The sequence below is a fragment of the Lytechinus variegatus genome, chromosome 12 (genome assembly GCF_018143015.1).
Source record: "Lytechinus variegatus isolate NC3 chromosome 12, Lvar_3.0, whole genome shotgun sequence".
NCBI classification, from domain to species: Eukaryota; Metazoa; Echinodermata; class Echinoidea; order Temnopleuroida; family Toxopneustidae; genus Lytechinus; species Lytechinus variegatus.
Window position 1 is genome coordinate 32,582,910 of NC_054751.1, and position 18,795 is coordinate 32,601,704.

At 35.0% G+C, this 18,795-nt stretch overlaps 1 protein-coding gene across 2 annotated transcripts; it reads right to left on the reverse strand.

Moving 5' to 3' along the window:
• Window positions 1-773: 773 nt before the first annotated feature.
• Window positions 774-14,088, reverse strand: LOC121425261. 2 transcript variants are annotated; one of them, XM_041621281.1, is made up of 10 exons: window positions 13,903-14,088; window positions 11,456-11,564; window positions 10,208-10,392; window positions 6,497-6,668; window positions 5,430-5,656; window positions 5,086-5,184; window positions 4,663-4,792; window positions 4,402-4,485; window positions 3,042-3,194; window positions 774-1,981 (listed from the first exon to the last, which is right to left on the reverse strand). In XM_041621281.1, the coding sequence occupies exons 1-10, from the start codon at window positions 14,055-14,057 to the stop codon at window positions 1,901-1,903; spliced, it is 1,395 nt and encodes a 464-aa protein (XP_041477215.1). In that variant the 5' UTR covers window positions 14,058-14,088; the 3' UTR covers window positions 774-1,900. The 2 variants fall into 2 exon arrangements, with proteins under 2 accessions (XP_041477215.1, XP_041477216.1); XM_041621282.1 differs by lacking the exon at window positions 13,903-14,088 and adding an exon at window positions 13,517-13,837.
• Between the last annotated feature and the right edge of the window lie 4,707 nt (window positions 14,089-18,795).

The window sequence follows — 18,795 nt, forward strand, 5'->3', positions numbered from 1 at the left end:
GCAGCTGCAACGCTCAGCTGCTGTTGCCAGAGGCGTCGATTATGGGGGGGGCAGGGGGGGCGATCGCCCCACCAATGAAAATATTGGGGGGGCAAACATTTCGTTTTGCCCCCCCAATAATTCCGCATGTGCTAAAAATGAAATAAGATTGTAATGTTACACAGAAATCAGCAAGCGAGATTGAGATACACAACTCGTTCTTCGTCTAAAATCGTGCTCAAAATGTCCACTTTTCAGATTGGAATACCAAAAAATTTCAGCTCGCGCTTCGCGCTCGCATCATTTCTGTAACAAAAACCTATACTCTCCATGATTAAATAGGTGAATATGGTCCCGTTTTCAGTTCTAAACCTCAAAAGAACTCCCACTTCGACTTGCAATAATCTTTTGTTGGATATATATATCTTGTTCTTTATTAAACTCAATTTTTTTTCAGATCGAAATATCAAAATTTTCAGCTCGCGCTCCGCGCTCGCATTAATCTGCTGGTGAGATGTGTATATATACATATATGTGTGTGTGTATACATATATATATATATATGTACACATATATATAGGCATATGTGTGTGTGTGAGTTTGTTTTGTGTGATCGAGCGCTTTTGGAAAATTGATTCATGATTTTGCCCCCCCAATCTGAAAAATGGATCGACGCCCCTGGCTGTTGCTTTAGGAAATCATTAATCTTACATTACAACAGCTAACAGAAAGCCACCGAAAACCACATTTGCATATATCTTAACATAATAATGATAATAAAAGATATAATATAATAGATAATATGAATGATAAGTTTGTATTTTCATAATGTGTTTAGATTTACAAAATAAAAACAAAACATATAATTTGCCAATCATCTTAGCGGACGGCCTCTAATACAGCAAAAGGCAGGCAATGCTGAATACAAGTCATGTTATGTACAGTGTATAAAATATTTCAATCATTACACAGAATACAACTTCGAAACACATAAAAGGATTTTTTTATCACACTCTCCCCTATCTATTTCACAGTTTCTTAGTCCAGGGGAGCGTTTCCTGCTCGTTAGATCAGAATTGAAATGTGGGGACAACATCGCGAGGAAACCATCTTTATGAATATTAAAACAACATTTCAAAATGAAATTCTCAAGAAAGGAGATATTTACCCAGCTTCTTGAATATTTCTGGCAGCGATTTTTGTTTTTGTAGAGTACACAAAAAAATCCTGAAGTTAAACACACATTCCTATCAATCCGCCCGGCAAAGTTTCCGTTTAGAAAATTTGATTATAATGTGAACCATTAACACATGTCTATTTCCATTTTGTGCGCTATATATTGTCATTCAACATTTTCAAAACCATATACACCAAGCCTTTTATAAAACTATCCAAATCGTTAATTACTTCAACAAAGTCATATTCAGTGCCATTTCTTTATCTCTATTGATATTTTTGTAATTTTGTGCGACTTTCGTAAAAGATGTAAGAGTTATGTCGCGTTGATAACCATTTAGAAAAGAGTCAGTGTCAAGTCAGCCAGATTGTCAATACATGTAATAACCTGCAATAAACTTAGCGCTGTACCATGCAGGCTACGTGACATACTTATCCCCCGGGACTTATCCCGAATTTGCCCGGGCAAAGACACCTATTTGTATCCTATGGATGGCAAGCATTACCCTCGAAGGAACTGCTTGCCATATTCTGATGCCGGCGCATTCGGCATTCACTTGGTAGCGAGTTGATTGTATCGCACGCCGGCGCACATACAGCTGTTAACATGGTTAAAAGAAAGATCAGTCGACCTATGTCAGTATGTAGATGGGAGAAGATCCTCAAGTTCCTGATATCTTCAGCTAGGGTAATCCCCAGAAACAGTCTGCCATATCATCAAGGTACTGAATGTTGATGAAACATCTTATTTAAACAGTGACTGCGGAACAAGACGAATCGTTACAAACTTTGATGTATCCAGGGCTTCTTTAACCCTCTCTGCCACCTGCAATTAAAACATGTGAAAATATGACACGAGAAGTTTGAAACAGGAAGACAAGCAATCATACATACAATAGACAATAATTACCAAACTTGCAAGGACTCTCAACCTCTATTTGTATCGGGAAATGATTTTTCAGACTTAAATCGAAGGGTTGATGGATCATTCATTTTAAGGCGCATGACATGCCTCACATGAGTTGTATAAAGATAACCAAAAAAATCATTCTTTCATTGCCACGTATTACTTTTGGATACTATTTCTGAAGTGCTAAATAATTTAATTAATTCAACCAATTTGTGAAATTATCTCACTGAATATCCCCCAGCACCCCCCCCCCCCCGACCAGTGAACTCTTTGTTTGGACATGCATCGGCAGTTTGATTTTTTAAGAGAAACATCCACCCCCCCCCCACACACACACACACACACTGACAAACACATGTAATTTTCCCTTTTATCGATCTTGAAATTGACAAAATCCTAAATATATCTATCTTTCTTTTGTTCAACCAGGAATGACAAACATGTTCTTTGTGGTACGATATTGTTTGCAGATTGACTTATTGCCAAAAAGGTTGAATTTCACTCGCAAAGTTCCTCGTCCATATAGTCCATTGTTATACAACTTTGATTATTCGTTATCAATGAAGGGTGAATTTAACTTGCCCAGTTCCCTTTTCGTTTTATTTCATTTCATTTCGTTTCATTTTGTTTGTCCGATAATCTTACACCATAGGGCTCCTTATTTTAAAATAATTGTAGCAAAAGGTGTTTTTCACAGATTTTTGGGGGAATTATTGATGATGCAATATAAACCTCACTTTTCAAACAACAATATCTGAATACGATCGAGGTCAAGCGTGCCACCACTAAAACAATAGGGGATCATGATGGCTCCAACGTTTCATGAAAGATGTCCATCTATATATTATCTTTTATTAGGAAAATTATAATACAATATATTTACAAAGGTAAACCGAGTCCAATTTGGTTAAATCACTCCATTCCATTTCAAATATCAAATGTAACTGTGTTGGAAACATCATGTGAGATTCAATACCTGATCACGTTGAGTAGAGGTATCCAAATGAATTCCGTTTATCTCTGTAATCAAGGTTCTAGATTCTTCACGGTTCCCACTACCATCATGAAGGACAGAACACGCCGATGTGCATGCCTGGATGATTGCATCGACTGGGTTTACTCTTACCATCTACGAGGGAATCAAAAAGGTTTAAAAATGGCATTTAAGCAATTGACTAATGCATACTGATTATGATACTTATTAATTTCTCTGTTTCAAGTTTAGTTTGAATCTGTTGCAGGGCCTCTGGGCTGAAGGGGACATGCAATCAAATTATGAGGACACCTGTTAGTAATTATTAATAGATTAATCAATCAATCAATTTTTGTTGGATGAATTGGTTCACCCTTAACATATCATTTTACAACACGATAATGATACTTTTAACAATATATGTTTTTGTTTATCATTTTAACAAAAAAAATACTTGTGAAAATCTACCTTCTTGAAGATAAGATCGTTATGTAGATTGTCATAAACAATATATATGATTAATCACTTTTAACTAATCGTCTCAAAACGTTGAGTGAAAAAAAATTGGCTGTTGGTTGAATGTCAATTAAACTTTTTAAAATGTAAATACAAAACTTTTGTAAAAGTTACTTTAGACACAGGACCAGTTCTTATCAACATAATATTCGTTTTATAGGTCCGAAAAAGTGGAACAATTTATCTACAGACATCAGAGATGCACCAACTTTGAATAACTGTAAGACAAAACTCAAGAAAAAAAACTTACGTCTGGTCCCTAAATTTTGGGATTTGCTTTATAGTTTTAGTTGTGGGGTGATTTGGTTGACGATTAATTTTCTGTTTCAAATGATATACTAGTATTTTATATAAAGTTGCCCTGCCCCCTTGTTTTGTATTGTACTCTGTTTAGATATATTTTTTAATGTAATATGTATTCATTGTTTATGTCACAGTGCACTCATCACAAGCTGTGCTTTCTGAGTTGCTACATCCATTGTTTTGTTCAAGTTCTTAAATGTATTGATGCCTTTTTCGTTGGAAATAAATGTACTTTCATTCATTCACTCATTCAATCATTCAATCATTCAATTATCCTCAAATCATCAAATACTATAATTATTGACAATATTTCTCTACAGGAAAGGAGACAATCATGAATCATGAATACAATATTAAGAGATAAAAAGAAAAAATACAATGAATAACTTGAAACATAATTATGTCAAAGCAAGTCGGGAAAAGAATAAGAAATTGAGAACAAAGTTGATTCTCTATTGGGAATAACGTGATATCCTTTCATTAATTATGCTCAATCATGCAATGGTATGGTTTATAACGAAGTGAGATTCAAAGAAATATCCACCTGAGAATCTTTGATGTTGATCACCAATTCACTTTCTTCAACGCTTGCCACGCATACAGAACCTCGTCCAATAGTAAGTACTATCTGCACATTTAAAGAGATATCCAGTAGAATAATGATAAATAACGGTAATATCAATTATTACGATACTAATGATAATAATGTCAGGAATGATAATGATTAAATGATATTGATAATTACAATAATAATGAAAATCTTGATTATGACGGTAGTAATAAAGAGGTTTTTGCTAATACGAACCTTCGACGGATCGGGCAATGTTCGAATGTACTCGGTCAATTCTCGGGCGTTCATCGGTAGACCTTGCTCATTTTTCATTACGACGATATCTCCGGTAGATAGCTTACAAGCTGGGGCTGGCCTTCGTACCCTATAAAGCGTAATGTGAAAAACATGTATTTGTATTGCAATCATTATATAAAATACTGGAACTTTGTAAAGGACTAAAACATTAATTATACGTCATTTAAGTAAAGTATTTAAATAATGCAGTAGGCAATGCTCTTGCGATCTTGTGATCAAAGCTTGAAAAGGGAGAGGAGTTTCAGTCATCAATAATTACGAGTATTGTTGTTGTGCCATTATCCTCTCAACAACAATAAAATTATTCAGAAATTTTTATCTGCTGTGGGTAATATAAGTTTGGTGCTATATTATACTTACACGGCATATCCGTTGCAGTCTTTGAGTACGAGTTGTTGCAAATCCGATACCTCGAATTCTCTTTTAACTGATTTCTCTGATAAATCTGACAGAGATGGACTGCAAATATAGAGGAAAAAGAGAGTAAAGTCAAGATGTTTGAAATAATCTTTAATAGGTCTATCTATTTTAGAACAATATCATATCAGATACGTGGAATATGCTAATAGTATCAGTCAAAATTATTTTTTCATAATGTTAATACGAGTACTCTATGTTTTCATCAGAAAGAATTGGGAAGTTCTATGCAGCATTTATTTAATATAGGATGACTATCATTCTTCAGGAAAAAAAATAACCCAAACCTGATATCTCCATCACGTGACCGCAAGCTGGAAGCATTTTGTGTTCCGTCATCGCTGTCGTCTGTCTCAACGGAACCATTACCACTGTAGCTTGGTTCTCCCAGCAACGCGTCGCTGGGAGAAGGAGGCGCTAGCATGGTTTCTGGGGGAGATGAGGAATCATCAGGGGAATCTGCTGAGGGGTCCGATGAAGGTTCTTCTTGTTCAGCATGAGTGTCATCCGGCATCTTCGGAGAGAGAAAGGGGGGAGAAGACAGTTAGCATTGGTAAAAAGAAAAACGTGATGGTAACGTATTATAATGAGCCCAAAAATTCAAGTTGAGGGGGGCACTCAACCAAAAATGTGGTGGGGGTGTGCCGCGGGCGAGACAAAAAACGGGGGCCTTGGAGCGGGCTTATTGTAAAAAGGAGGGTCCTCGGAACGGGCTTCGGAACGACAAATGTTTGTGAAAACGGGGGTCCTTGGAACGGATCGCCAGCGTGTGAGTGCGTATGCATCCCTATGGAACGGTCATGCGTGCATGATGCAGCTAGCGCGGCCTCCGCCGGGGGAGCTCTGCGGCCGCTTTTCACCAAAATTCGACTCATTCAATGCGATCGGAGCGGCGTAACGAAAAATATGCGAAGCTTTGGAGCGGATTTCCCTCTTCTTTTTTCTCGATAAGAAGAAAATGCTATGCCTTGGAGCGGCTTTCTTTGTTCATTTTCTCAACAAGGCAAAAATGCTATGCCTTGGAACGGAAATTTGAGTGTGAAAATGGGGGTCCCCTCTGCGGCACATACCCACTATGCATTATATACTGAGTGCCCCCCCCCCCCCCCGGGTTGACATGCTGTATTGGGCAACAACAAAAAAACCCAAGAAATTGTGACCAAGACTTCTAATTTTTTCTCTCTCTCTTCATATCAGCTCCCACCACCTTTCCCCTTTTTCCAAGTTAAGCAGTCGCCTCTACCCCTCCCCCATCCCCCCCCCCCCCCGCTTTGGCACTACCGCTGCTTTTTAGTTTTAGGCCATCGAAATTCTTTTAAAAACATTCTGTTTAAAGATCCAACTCTTTCCTGACCTGTTCATCATCGATGTCCGGAAAGGCTGATTTGGATCTCTTTGCTCTGTATTTTGCTCTCAGACTCAGTGCTTGTTCTAAATCAGATTGGACCCTCCTTAAGACGAGGGTTGGGTCGTACTCCTGACCAGTGAATTGGCATATTGCCTCCTGCCATTCATCTGTCAATTTCCTACAACACAAATTAAAACAGAGACTTAAAATATAACCTAAACACATCGCGGTTATGATTTTTTTTAACGTAATTAAACCACATCATAGCTAACACAAACATGTTTACATTGGCCAGTGGTGGATCCAGATGGGGACAAATCCGACCCTTTAGAGACAAAAAAAATATAAAAAAGAAATAAATAAAAAATAATAAAATACGTGGAAATGTCGTGGATATACGCAAGGCCAATAATTTCTTTCTCATTTTTTTTTCCTGAAGAAAAGCCCCCACCTCTTTTTGAAAATCCTGGATCCGCCCTTGACGGTGGCGTATCAGGGATACATCGTCAAGAAGAAATAATGTAACCATGGTAACATTACTCTAATCATAGATGATAGCTTCATACCACGGGGCGTCATAACCGAGCATAACTCTGAGTAACACTAATATTGCACTCTAAACTCATATAACAACACACAAAGGAATTCTTACCCATTTTGTTCTATCTTTCACATTTGCTATGACAGTGAAACTAGTAGACTTTTTTTTCATTCAAAATTAATGTCGAGCTCGTTTCTATTATGACATGCTACGATTTTAATCGTGGACTGATTTTGTCAACGAGAACATATTTTGAATGGAAAAAACACCCCCACATACACACAAAGACATTCTCCCCAATGCAAGGTTACTTGTAGGCCTACATTATATTCCTATATTTTCATTTCAAATCTGTGCATGATAACTACAAAGTGAAGTAATATAAAACATAGAAATAGAAATTTAAAGGGTACAATAAATGAAAATATTATAACATGCCCAAAAGTAAGAAAAATGAAGTAAAATAGTATATATATTTTATATATTTCAAATAAAGTTTCAATAAATAGGCCTAAGATATATCAGTCCCTTATGTATTATGGTTCTGTTGTTGTCCCTGTACGAGGAAATTAAAAAAAAGTAGCAGGGGAAATCACCTGTTTAGCTATAAAATTCTGTGTATGAGAGTATAAAACATATAAAGAAACTATTGTTAACTCGCTATAGTAAAGAGTGCTGACTTTAATCAATACCTAGCCTAAGAATTAAAAAAAAGTCGATTACAAAATGGCAGGGGAATCCCCTTATTTATCCACGATATACAAATGTGTGAAATTAAACTAAGCAAAATTATAGATTGTTAATCCGCTTAAGTGAATATAACAATAACAACAACACCAACATCAATAAAAAATATTATTAATGATAATAATAATGATAATAATAATATAACTGGCTTCATAAAGCGCTTTTTGTCTGGAGATACAAAGCGCTGCTATACAAAATATAATAATAATAATATTCATATAGCGAATAATTATTTCTGTATATTTTATTGCGCTGAAAAAGATACTCCTCCCGATTCTTCTATAATACTTTCTGACATAACGGACCATTTCCCGATTCTTACTCATTTTTCATTAAGACGACCAATTAGACCGATACACCCCAACAACGAAGACGTAGACATACGCACGAAAATACAGCCTGTATTTACTACATTTAGGGCAATTCATGTATAGTTATAATAATAATGCACTTCCCCATATTTTTGATGCCATGTTCCCTAAAAATCAATTTTATCATAACTACCCCACGAGACACTGTGACGAACTTCACATTCCACTTTACCATGTTTACAGAACTTTACTGGCCAAAAATACATTCCTATTCAACGGTCCTCACTAGCTAGTAATATTAAAGACAGTGTCTCCTTAAATTCGTTCAAACGTAAACTCAAACTTATCCTGCTTAATTCCTATAATTCTTCGCAACGGAACTAACACTTCATTATCTTGATTATAATCCTTACATTTTTAACTTTTAGTGTTTTATCTTTTTTTTCATCTGATATTGTCCAGTTATATCATCTTTTGTTATTTCCCCAGATCGAGTTGGTTCATGGTCAGCCCTTTCCCATTCTTATTTTTTCTCCTTTTTGAAAAATAGTTATCTTGTCTTGTACTGTCCTGTCTCTTGTTTTGTCTTGTCTTCTATGTCTTGTCATCCCCTCTCTCTGTTTTTTTTCTGTCTTGTGCAACATATCCTTTACAACGAAGACCTCTTTGTGTGAAAAGCTTTGCATCATTTCTGTAATTATGTTTGCATCAATATGATTTCTTTTGTTCTCTTTTTCTTTCCTGTATATGTACGCATATAAGAATAAGTCAACTATAATTTCTTCATTTCCAAGGGGGATCCATCACACTTTACAAGCTTTGCTTTTTTAGTGGATCCCCCTCATTTTCATTTATGCTATATATTATGCTGTTTTTTCTGTTTTACGAAGTAAGAATGCCCTATAAAATTGTACTTGATTTGTATTGCTTTATATTACTTTGTATTATGTTTTGAACGGAAATTAAATAAAAGAATTGAATTGAATACTACATGCCCTTGGTGCTATACATACTACTGGAATAAATAGGTTTTTAAATTTTATTTGGATATTGTCTAAAGTTGTTCAATTCCCAGTGTAAATAGGGAAGTTTGTTCCATTATTGTGAGGCCATTATTATAAATGACCTCCTTGAGTCAGAGGGGGGGGGGGGACTTGCAGTGTGAGCTTATCTTGTGCGCTACAAAGGTGATGGTCAATGAGATCGGGATTTTAGTTTCAAGAGAACTGAGATATAATTTGGAGCATGATCGTTCAGTCCTTTTAAGACAATCATTTAGATCTTTAAAATGATTCTTTGCCGGACAATGTAATTCTCTCAATAATGGGGTAACATGCCACATATTGAAGGGATACTCCAAACAGATAAAGAAAATCAGACAAACAAAACACTGAAAATTTGATCAAAATCAACAATGAATAAAAAAGTCATGACATATTAAAGATTTGCATTATTTCAGTGAAAAAGACAGTTCTATATTGTGTATGCCTTTTTGGATATTTGGTAAGCAGACTGATGATGTCATATCCCCACTTATTCTTTTAAATTTTATTACATGAAATAACGCTTATTCTGTTTTTTTTCTTCCGGGAACTTAAAAAGAATGGATCGACAACTGATTTAGTGCATTAGATTCTTCATTGCTGTAGCTTATTTTGCTATAAGGGAGACATATCATTGACACATGTATGAAATAATGAAATAAAAATTATTTCATGTAATGAAATAAGAAAATGAAAGTGGGGATGTGATATCATCTGCCCGGCGCCCACCAAATGAATTTTACTCTATATTAGTTATTTTCAACCTGGAGTACCCTTTAAGACTCTACATGTTATAACCGAATCACCAACACCCGTCTTAATAGCCCCCAAATTTTGAAACATGAATGGGTGTACCAATAACCAACGATGCATAATTTGTGTTGCTGTTGTCTTATCTCCCCCCCCCCTCTCTCTCTCTCTCTCTCTGTTTCATTATCTATCCCCATCTTTCTCTCATCTGCCATATTCCTCCTTCTAAATATAAAATTTGATAATCGCAATAAGAATGAAAATTCAAATTAATTTAAAAAATATAACAAACTACAACAACAACAAGAATGATTTAAATTCTTACTTTGAATCGAATTCCAAGAAGAAAACCAAACGTCCTTTTGGTCCACACCTGAGAATAAGCATCTTGGTTCCCCTCCTTCTCTCAATTTTAACAACAGTGGTTGTTGTAGAATTATCAGGATTGTCCTTGTTGAAATACTTCAGTTTACCCTTTTGAAACTCCCAGCAATATTCTTCTTTGAATTTCTAGAAATATTGATAGCATTAAAAAAATGCCGTCATTATTTGTTTGCACATTTTGCTTTTATTTTTGCGCTGAAAAGAGTACAATGCATAATATTAAATGTGTTAACATTCATAAACAATGTAGTCATAATGCAATTATAATAACTACAAAATATTAATGTGAATATAACTTCTCTTACATAAAACATATAATAAAACCAATATCGTCACGGCAAAAATAAAAAAAACATAGTTTGTTTTATTTATCCCTGAAATTAGCAACGGTCACCTCTTTTTTGTATGTTGTGAAAGAAGTAAAATTACAATCGCTTCTTAAAATATCGTTATGGAAAGTTCAATAATTCAAATCATACTGGGGTATCTTCTAATAATCATTTTGTATAAAAAGCACAAATTTTAATATATTGGATACTTGTATTTTCATTCTCTTAAACAGGATTCCTTCGGACATTACTTTTCAGCCCATTCTAGCAAAAAGAGGTTTTATGATAAAGAGAATTAATACGCAGTTATTTTAGATCCTGGCAAAAATTAATTTTCATGTAAATTCGCACAATAAATTAAATCTAGCTCAAAAAGTCATACCATCCACATCACTGTATTACATAATTCATTTAATGTATGTCAATCAACCAGAGAATTGATCAACATATTTCGGGGCAAAAAAAATGCTTTACATTTTTAGTTCGGTACATTTTTTTAAATTACACTTTATACCCTTAGTCAACACCTTCGACCATTTTAAATATAATGGATTATTTTCTTCCCATACATGGTACATGATCAGATTAATTTAAATAAGCAATAATAATGACACGCACTGTATAATGGTAATAAATCATGACAGGTGACAAATTACAAAGAATCAGAAATGCATAAAAAAAAACAAATTTACAAAGTTTTCTTCAAACTCTCATCCGGAAATTGAATAACAGTGGTTCCAAATTCATAAGCCGTTGAATTTGATTTACCAGAAACTAATTAAGTAATTCAGGTAAGTTAACAAAACGGATAAATATGAACTGTGTAATAAATATTTTTCAAAAATAAAATAACATCTTACTTCAAAATGATCTTTTGAGTAAGCCAGGCTGTCATTTTCATGTGAATGGCAACTCTTTAAAGTGGCTTTCTTCAACTCAGCTTGGTTTAATCCAACATCCGACGACATCCTATATATTTGAGATGAAAATTGACAACGAAAATGTTATTTTATTTCATTAAACACAAATATGCATGTTAAAGTTGAAAGAATTAGACTTTACTGCGTGACCAACTTCTCACAGTATGGTTTATTCTTATTATTTTTCTTATTATAACATTACTATAGGTGAATTCTTTTGAATAATTTTTGTTTGAGTTTTCCCCACAATAGCTGTGTAAATCTTGCTCTAATTTTGGTCAAGACCGTTCTACTAATAATTGTGCACATTTCGTAAAAGGTGAAATTTTGCACCCTTCCTTATTTAGGTGTCACGCGCGTAAAACATTCCCCATAGACTTGTGTGTTAAAATGGCGCTAAAGAAAAATTCATAAAAAATAAATGTGAAATTAGAGAGTCGAATGTTTACTACCTTTGGATAGGATATATATCTGAATTCTGAAATTCCATATTTGACCAGAGAAGGGTATCGTAGCCAGTTCATTTTAAAAATAAATCGCCATCTATGAAGATAACTATGATGGGATCAAATTCAACAGTAAAATAGCCCTAATTCTTCAGCCAGTCAAATCATTGATTTATCTTCCCGCCAGTTTAGGCAAAGTAAGTTTAGTAGTTACCATTTCTGGAATCAGTGTTAGATTTTGAATCATATTCATACACTTTTGTCAATCAGCGAATGGGTTGGGTCGAACGAATATCTTTATAGCCCTTCTAATGTAATTAGGCTCGTGGCAGTGCACCCATACTTCGCGAGCTTCTTTTTGGTGTAAGTTTGCACCCTATTAGATAACACACTTTCTTTATCTTGATTTATCTTGAATTGCTCACATATTTTACGTCAGAGAGAAATTATTACATGTCATCAGCAAGCTATATACCCTACATCCTGCCAAATTAGTTTTATTACACTGGACAATACTTGACATTGCACCATTATATGGACAAATATATATTTTTTCTGAATATGATATATGAAGAGTTAGGTTGCAAAAGGGGTTAGGTCCACTTTGGACCATTCCGAGAAAAACCATGGTTTTTATTCTCACTTTTTGCAATATTCTTATGAGAACTAAATTGTCATGATGTAATACCCTATCATGTGAACATAAAATTGGGTATAAAAAAAATCCACCTGTCTTCATTTTTTTTTATATATTAAAAAATATCCTTGTGGACCTAACCACATTTTCACGCAAACTGAAATGAATCCAGTCTCTTTTGATTAAAAAAAAAATGATTTTTCTTTGCAACTTTTATTCACGTTGCATTTGAATTTCAAATTTTCTTTGATATCATCACAGCGGCCAAGAATTTAGAGGTTTTGAGACAGAAAACAATGAAATTTATGAAAAATTGACCTATTCCCTTTGAAGAATTTGGTTGCAAAAGGGGTTGGGTCTACTACAAGAAAATCACTTTTGAATTCTCCCATATTGCAATATTATTATGCGAAACTAGATTTTCATGATACCCTACCATGGGAACATAAAATTGGAAATAAAACAAATCTACATGTCTTCATATTTTTCATACATTCTTTAAAAAAAATTTGTCTGTACCTAACCCCTTTTGAAAAATAGGTGATTTTTCTTTGCCATTTAGTTCAATAATTTTTAATGGGAATTTCAACTTTTCTTTGGTAATATCATTCTTATAGAGCTACTAAAAATCTATACATTGAGACAAAAAAAATCAAACCGACAATGTACGTAACCCCTTTTGCAAGTGAGCTCTTCATATATGGATATACAGTTTGTTTGGTTGTTTGTATTTTCTCTCAGGTAAAAAAAGAAATATTGCATGTAGATATAATCAAAATGAAAAGTAAAATACAAATAATTAATAAAAACACGTAGATTCAGATATACCCAGTCAAAGTCGTCACGATATCACAATGATAGTTAAATTCATAACGAGCAAAATCAAATAACACTACCATAACAGACAAACATATTCACCTGTGACTTATACAATTCCGTGGTGATAAAACTCAAATTTGCGAAATAGATATAAAGACCTTTCCAAACATCACCCACGGCATGCGGGGAGTGAATGCGAGTTTCGCTGGGAGGAGACCGCAGTCATGATCCTAGCCGGGAAGATATATAAGCCTTCATGGTTTAGTTAGGCCCAACAAAATACCGGTAGACAGACTAATTTACTAATGAATGCATTCGAATCTCGGATGAGACGACCAGTAAGTTATGAACTACAGTAGATAAATGGAGTTATGTCTACGAATCATAATTCACTTCCAAGGGAATTACTAGGCCAACTGAGAAAAGGTAATAAATATGTACAAATGTTGAAATATTAACGAGAAAATCACAAACAAAATATTCACCTGATAGTACAGTTCGTGTTAGTTCCGTGATAATTAACACCAATCTGTTGATACGAATGCTGCAGTGGGAATGGTTGTATTTCGCTTACAATCATAGGTTTACGTGCATGCAATGAGGAAGTCCAAGCGGGAAAACGGTAGCCCGATGAATGCATTTATTTCTTTTTATAAAAATCAATTTGCTGTTTCTTTTTTGGCGACAGTCTGTCCCCGCCCCGCCCCCCACTCATTGTTATTTACGGTACCCCTATGCTCGTTCCCTCCCTTAGAAAGCACCCCCTACACTGTTAGAAAATTTATCCTTAAACTAAAAGAAGTTCCTGCAGCAGAGTCTCGAGAACACCTGTAATCTTACCAGATTGCGTAATCTTACAGGAAATTGGTATTTGGTGTGTGTAATCTTACAAATTTCCTTAAATAAAACACTCTTTTCCCCTTTTTCTAACAGACCTGTTCTGTTAAATTGCAGAAAAATTCCTGTTTCATGAATTTAAAGAATGATTCTGGTATTGCTTTCTGCAAAATCTTCTTTTATTTTTCTGTAAAATCAGGGTTTTTTTAACAGTGTATCTCATGTCTGCCAAAATTTCTGAACCCCCCTTTCGCGGGCTTTTCTCGGGATTTTCCTGCCTTGGTAACCCCCCTACATCCGGAACACTGCTCACTGTACCCCCTATCTCAGGTGAGCTCTCATTCCAACCCCCTATCTCACTTAGGACAGACAACCTCCCCCCCCCCCCCCCCGCTTTCATCTCAGGTAAGCTGTCATTACAATAGAGGTTCCCTGATGTCATGATGGAGGACAAGCATTCAAAACTAGCAGGAATTTGATCCCTGATTTGATCAATTTTTCCTATGATATTCAAAATATATTGTAGACCCCTTTTTAAATTTCTCAGGAGTCCAAAAATTAAGAGAGAGAGAAAAAAAAACTTTTTAAAGAAATCTCGGGGTGAAAAGTCAAATACACCCCCTTTTTTAACAATTCGCGGGCCGGACTTGTCCCGCGAAAATGGGCCCTTTACCAGACATTTTGGGAACACGCATGCGGTCCCTCCGACCCCGGAGTGGGGGGGTGGGGGCAGGAAGATATCAAACTGATTGCATCGGTTAATAGTTGGAATTGTTTATGAATAACTTTTACCGGTTGGGTGCGCATTATAAGAAAAAAAGGAAGTTTATGAAATTTATTTTGGTTCCTGTATGGGTCCACCGAGACAAGTATTTTTAATTATGACGTCGAATGTTGACTACCATCGGTAAATCGATTGATTCACGTGGTGTGCAAAATCAAATTTACAACAGAAATTCTGATTTATGTCAAAAAAGAAAATATTACTATACGGTATAGTTAGATATAAACTTTCTCAATAATATTTCAATTTCAACTTATTTGCTCATAAAAAATCCATTCAAATCAATTTCAAGCTGTGCCTCTGGTGCACTTGCCTTTTTAAGAAAAGGAGTATAATTAAACAACAACAATCATTAAGGACCACAGATAACGAAATAGTTCAGTTAAAATTTTTTTATTATCCCTGAAATTACAGAATATAAATTCCATAGAACCTGGTCATTAATGAATTGATATGGCATAGATTACAAAATGACTATTGACTATTGTGTTTCATGAAGCTGCTCCTACTAATGGGTGACGCACGTTTGACCTTTCGTTTTGCTTATTGATCCTTGCAACTCAGGGGCGGATCCAGGATTTTCCAAAGGGGGGGATGCAATTTTTCCGGAGGATATTTTGTACCCGAAAAAAAATTATTAAAAAAAGGGTTTTCAACCACAAATTAAGAATATTTCGTACCCGAATAGGTTTGTATACATGTATACAGTCTTAGTTGATGCATGTACTTGTTCGATAATATAAACAAAGTACATATTTCAGTTGTTCGTAAAGTTGTGCATAATGAAACACCCTCATGGGGCCTGTTGCATAAATCTTTTGCAATAAAAAAATCTCTAACAAACAAAATATGCCACTGAAACTCAACACATTGAAAACCTCTGGCAAATTAAAAATACCAGAATTGTTCTTTTATGCAACATGTCCTGTTAATATAAAGCATTTTACTGTTTGCATATCATCACGAACACGAATGCGTATTGGGCAGGGGAGTATTCTCTTAAAATGCTGGGCAACATACTGTCCACACAACAATTGGTTAAAAAATATCCAACTTTTAGTTTTCACCCGAAGGACACGTTATTGGCTTAAAACTACACAGCATTGATAAATTTTTAACCAGTTGTTGAGTGGACATGTTGCCCAACATTTTATAGAGTGTAATAGGCAGACGATCTAAACTATAATTTATGGGTACTTGGAGTCTAAGTGAGATGAATACATGTATAGTTATTTTCGTAATATATAAGGGTGATAACTGATAGGGTTTATATAAAGAAACCTATATGACTTGATTATAATGCATAACTCTTAGGACATACAAATATCAATAATCACAATTATGTAAAAATAATGTAACTTCTGAAAGTTTCCATGTCGAATAAGAAGAGTGTAGTAGTATCACGATTCGTCATGTTTTCTTTCGTAGTTTCAGGACCACACAAACTCGACGTTTCGACAAATATGTTTTGGTTTAGGAGAATAATGAAAAAAAATTATGTTTTATTGAAATAAATCAACATAAAGCAGGCACCCTGACATATCTAGCCTTAATTAAAACTTTTGCTCATTCTCCTGAACTTGGACACATTTGTCGAGTTTGTGTGGTCCTTGTTTATGCCCACGAAAGAATACGTGGTGTACCATAAAACCAGTACAGTATCTGTTAAAATATTGCGTACAGAAATGTTAAATATACAAGAACAACTTTATATAAATAAAAATGCTAAGAAAGTATTAAAGAAATGACATGCGAATGAAATAGGACAAGTGAAACACAAGTAGGCAATAACAACGGGAACAATTAATGTAATTTGAATTTATGTAGTTTCCAGCTAAACACTTACAATTTACATCTCATTTTCAAATTGCAGTATTACTTGATAAATTTTAGTTTAAATATATTTCTGATATATTCATATATTGTAGTGCATGCATATTTACAAGATATATAGGCTAAATTTATGGCTTATGTATGATCCACAAAAAGGCGTTGGAAATAAGAACAAATATATATACTTTTTAATTGAAACTGAATTAAATAAATAAATGATAATTATGGCAAGATAGACAAATCCATACTAATTACAAAGACTGTTTCTCACTCAACTCTCCCAGCAAAATATAAACAGTCTATATACACTAGATATAAGTAATTGCACAGGTGTATAAATACATGAATTCGTTATGTACAACTACATGAGTAGGGATGTGCAATCTCAATCTAGACTAATACATAATCATTTATGAAAGTGACTATACATTAAACCTTTAATAAGAGACAACCTTTTAAAATGAATAAACCAGACCAATACTGTTAGAGTACACTTCGTAATCCAGTAATAAATCACTATCAAGCAAGTGGAAAAATAAGGCAATGGCGTACAGATGGGGGGGGGGCTTGGGGGCTTCTCGACCTAGAAAAACAAGAGAAAAGAAGAACAAGAGAGAAGGGTGAAATATATTATCTTTTTAATATTATGTCAAAATCTTTCACAACATTTGATTCTTGTTATAAAAATGTCTTAACATTTTTGCTCGCTGGCTTCGCACGCTCGCAACTTTTTTAATATTTTTTTTCGCAATGCGCCATATCTAGCCCCCTCAAAACTTTTGGCTTATTACGCCACTGAGATAAGGGGGGCATGTATGACCAGGGGTCTCATCATCTTTTTGTTTCTACGATTTTGTCTTGGCAAGATGGCGAGTTTCAGTGACACAGAATGATGAAGGGATGAAACAGAAGGGAATTTGACTGAATGATTTTGTGATTTTAGTAAAAAAAAAAGTAAAAACATTTAGATCAATAGGCAGGCGCGCCGGAACACTTTCAGTTTTGGGGGGGGGGCAAAATCCCGAAGGGGGCACAATATTTTTGACAACGTGAGATACCGAAGCGATCGAGGGGGAGAGGCTATGGGACCCCCCCCCCCCCACGGTAAGAATTTTGTGTAAAATGGAGTATAAAAGTTGCGTTTCTAAGTGCATTCAAAAATAAATTTCTTGAGAATTAAACAGTCTTGGAGTTCTTTTTGCTCCTTCTGTTTCCTCCGGCCGGCCGGCCCTTCTTACCCAGCCTGGTGTTTCTTCGTGACCAGGGTCGCAGTTCCAGCAAATTACGAGCCTTATTGCAAACGAAATTGTTTTAAACCAGTGTAATATAGGCCTTTTAAAGACTTTAAGATGATAAACATGACCGTACGCAGCCGGGGGCCGCCGATCGAGAGGGCAAAATTCACAAAATTCACCAAAAGTGTGCACGAAATCCTTCAATTTCATTCTAGAAAATGCAAAAGCTCCCCCATCACAAATCCCATCGCTCATACGTTTCTTAGAAAATTTAGGTCTTGCAGCCCCACCCACTCCCGGGTTGTTTTTTTTTTATTTTGCAAACGTCCATGAATAACAAAAGCTGGGATGAACCAGAGAACATAGCTGCCATCTCGACCTGACTAGTAACAGGTAATGGGAAGAAGTTTTGGAATCTAAAATACATAAGTGCTATATATGAGCTGAAATAGTATCAGACAAAACGCCTTCCAATCATGCCAATGAAAAGGAATAGAGGAAATACGGGGCTGTGAAAATATCTTAAGATTTTTTTTTTATAGTAGAGCACTACTGTAACGCTTATTTTTTCTTTTATATTATTTACATTTTTATTCATATCTCGGATAATATCTTTTGGTCAAGAAGACACTTTCACAGATGATTTTATTTTGTTCATGTCCAAACATTATCGCTAAGTTGCTTTCGAG

Bases quoted from the DNA above. Each gene is read 5' to 3' on its own strand.
- LOC121425261 (XM_041621281.1), bottom strand. From the start codon at position 14,057: ATGCATTCATCGGGCTACCGTTTTCCCGCTTGGACTTCCTCATTGCAT. The intron at 10,393-11,455 runs GTAAGATGTTAT...CAATATTTCTAG, and splicing joins ACTCAAAAGATCATTTTGAA to AAATTCAAAGAAGAATATTG. The intron at 4,793-5,085 runs GTAAGTATAATA...TACGCTTTATAG, and splicing joins GACTGCAACGGATATGCCGT to GGTACGAAGGCCAGCCCCAG.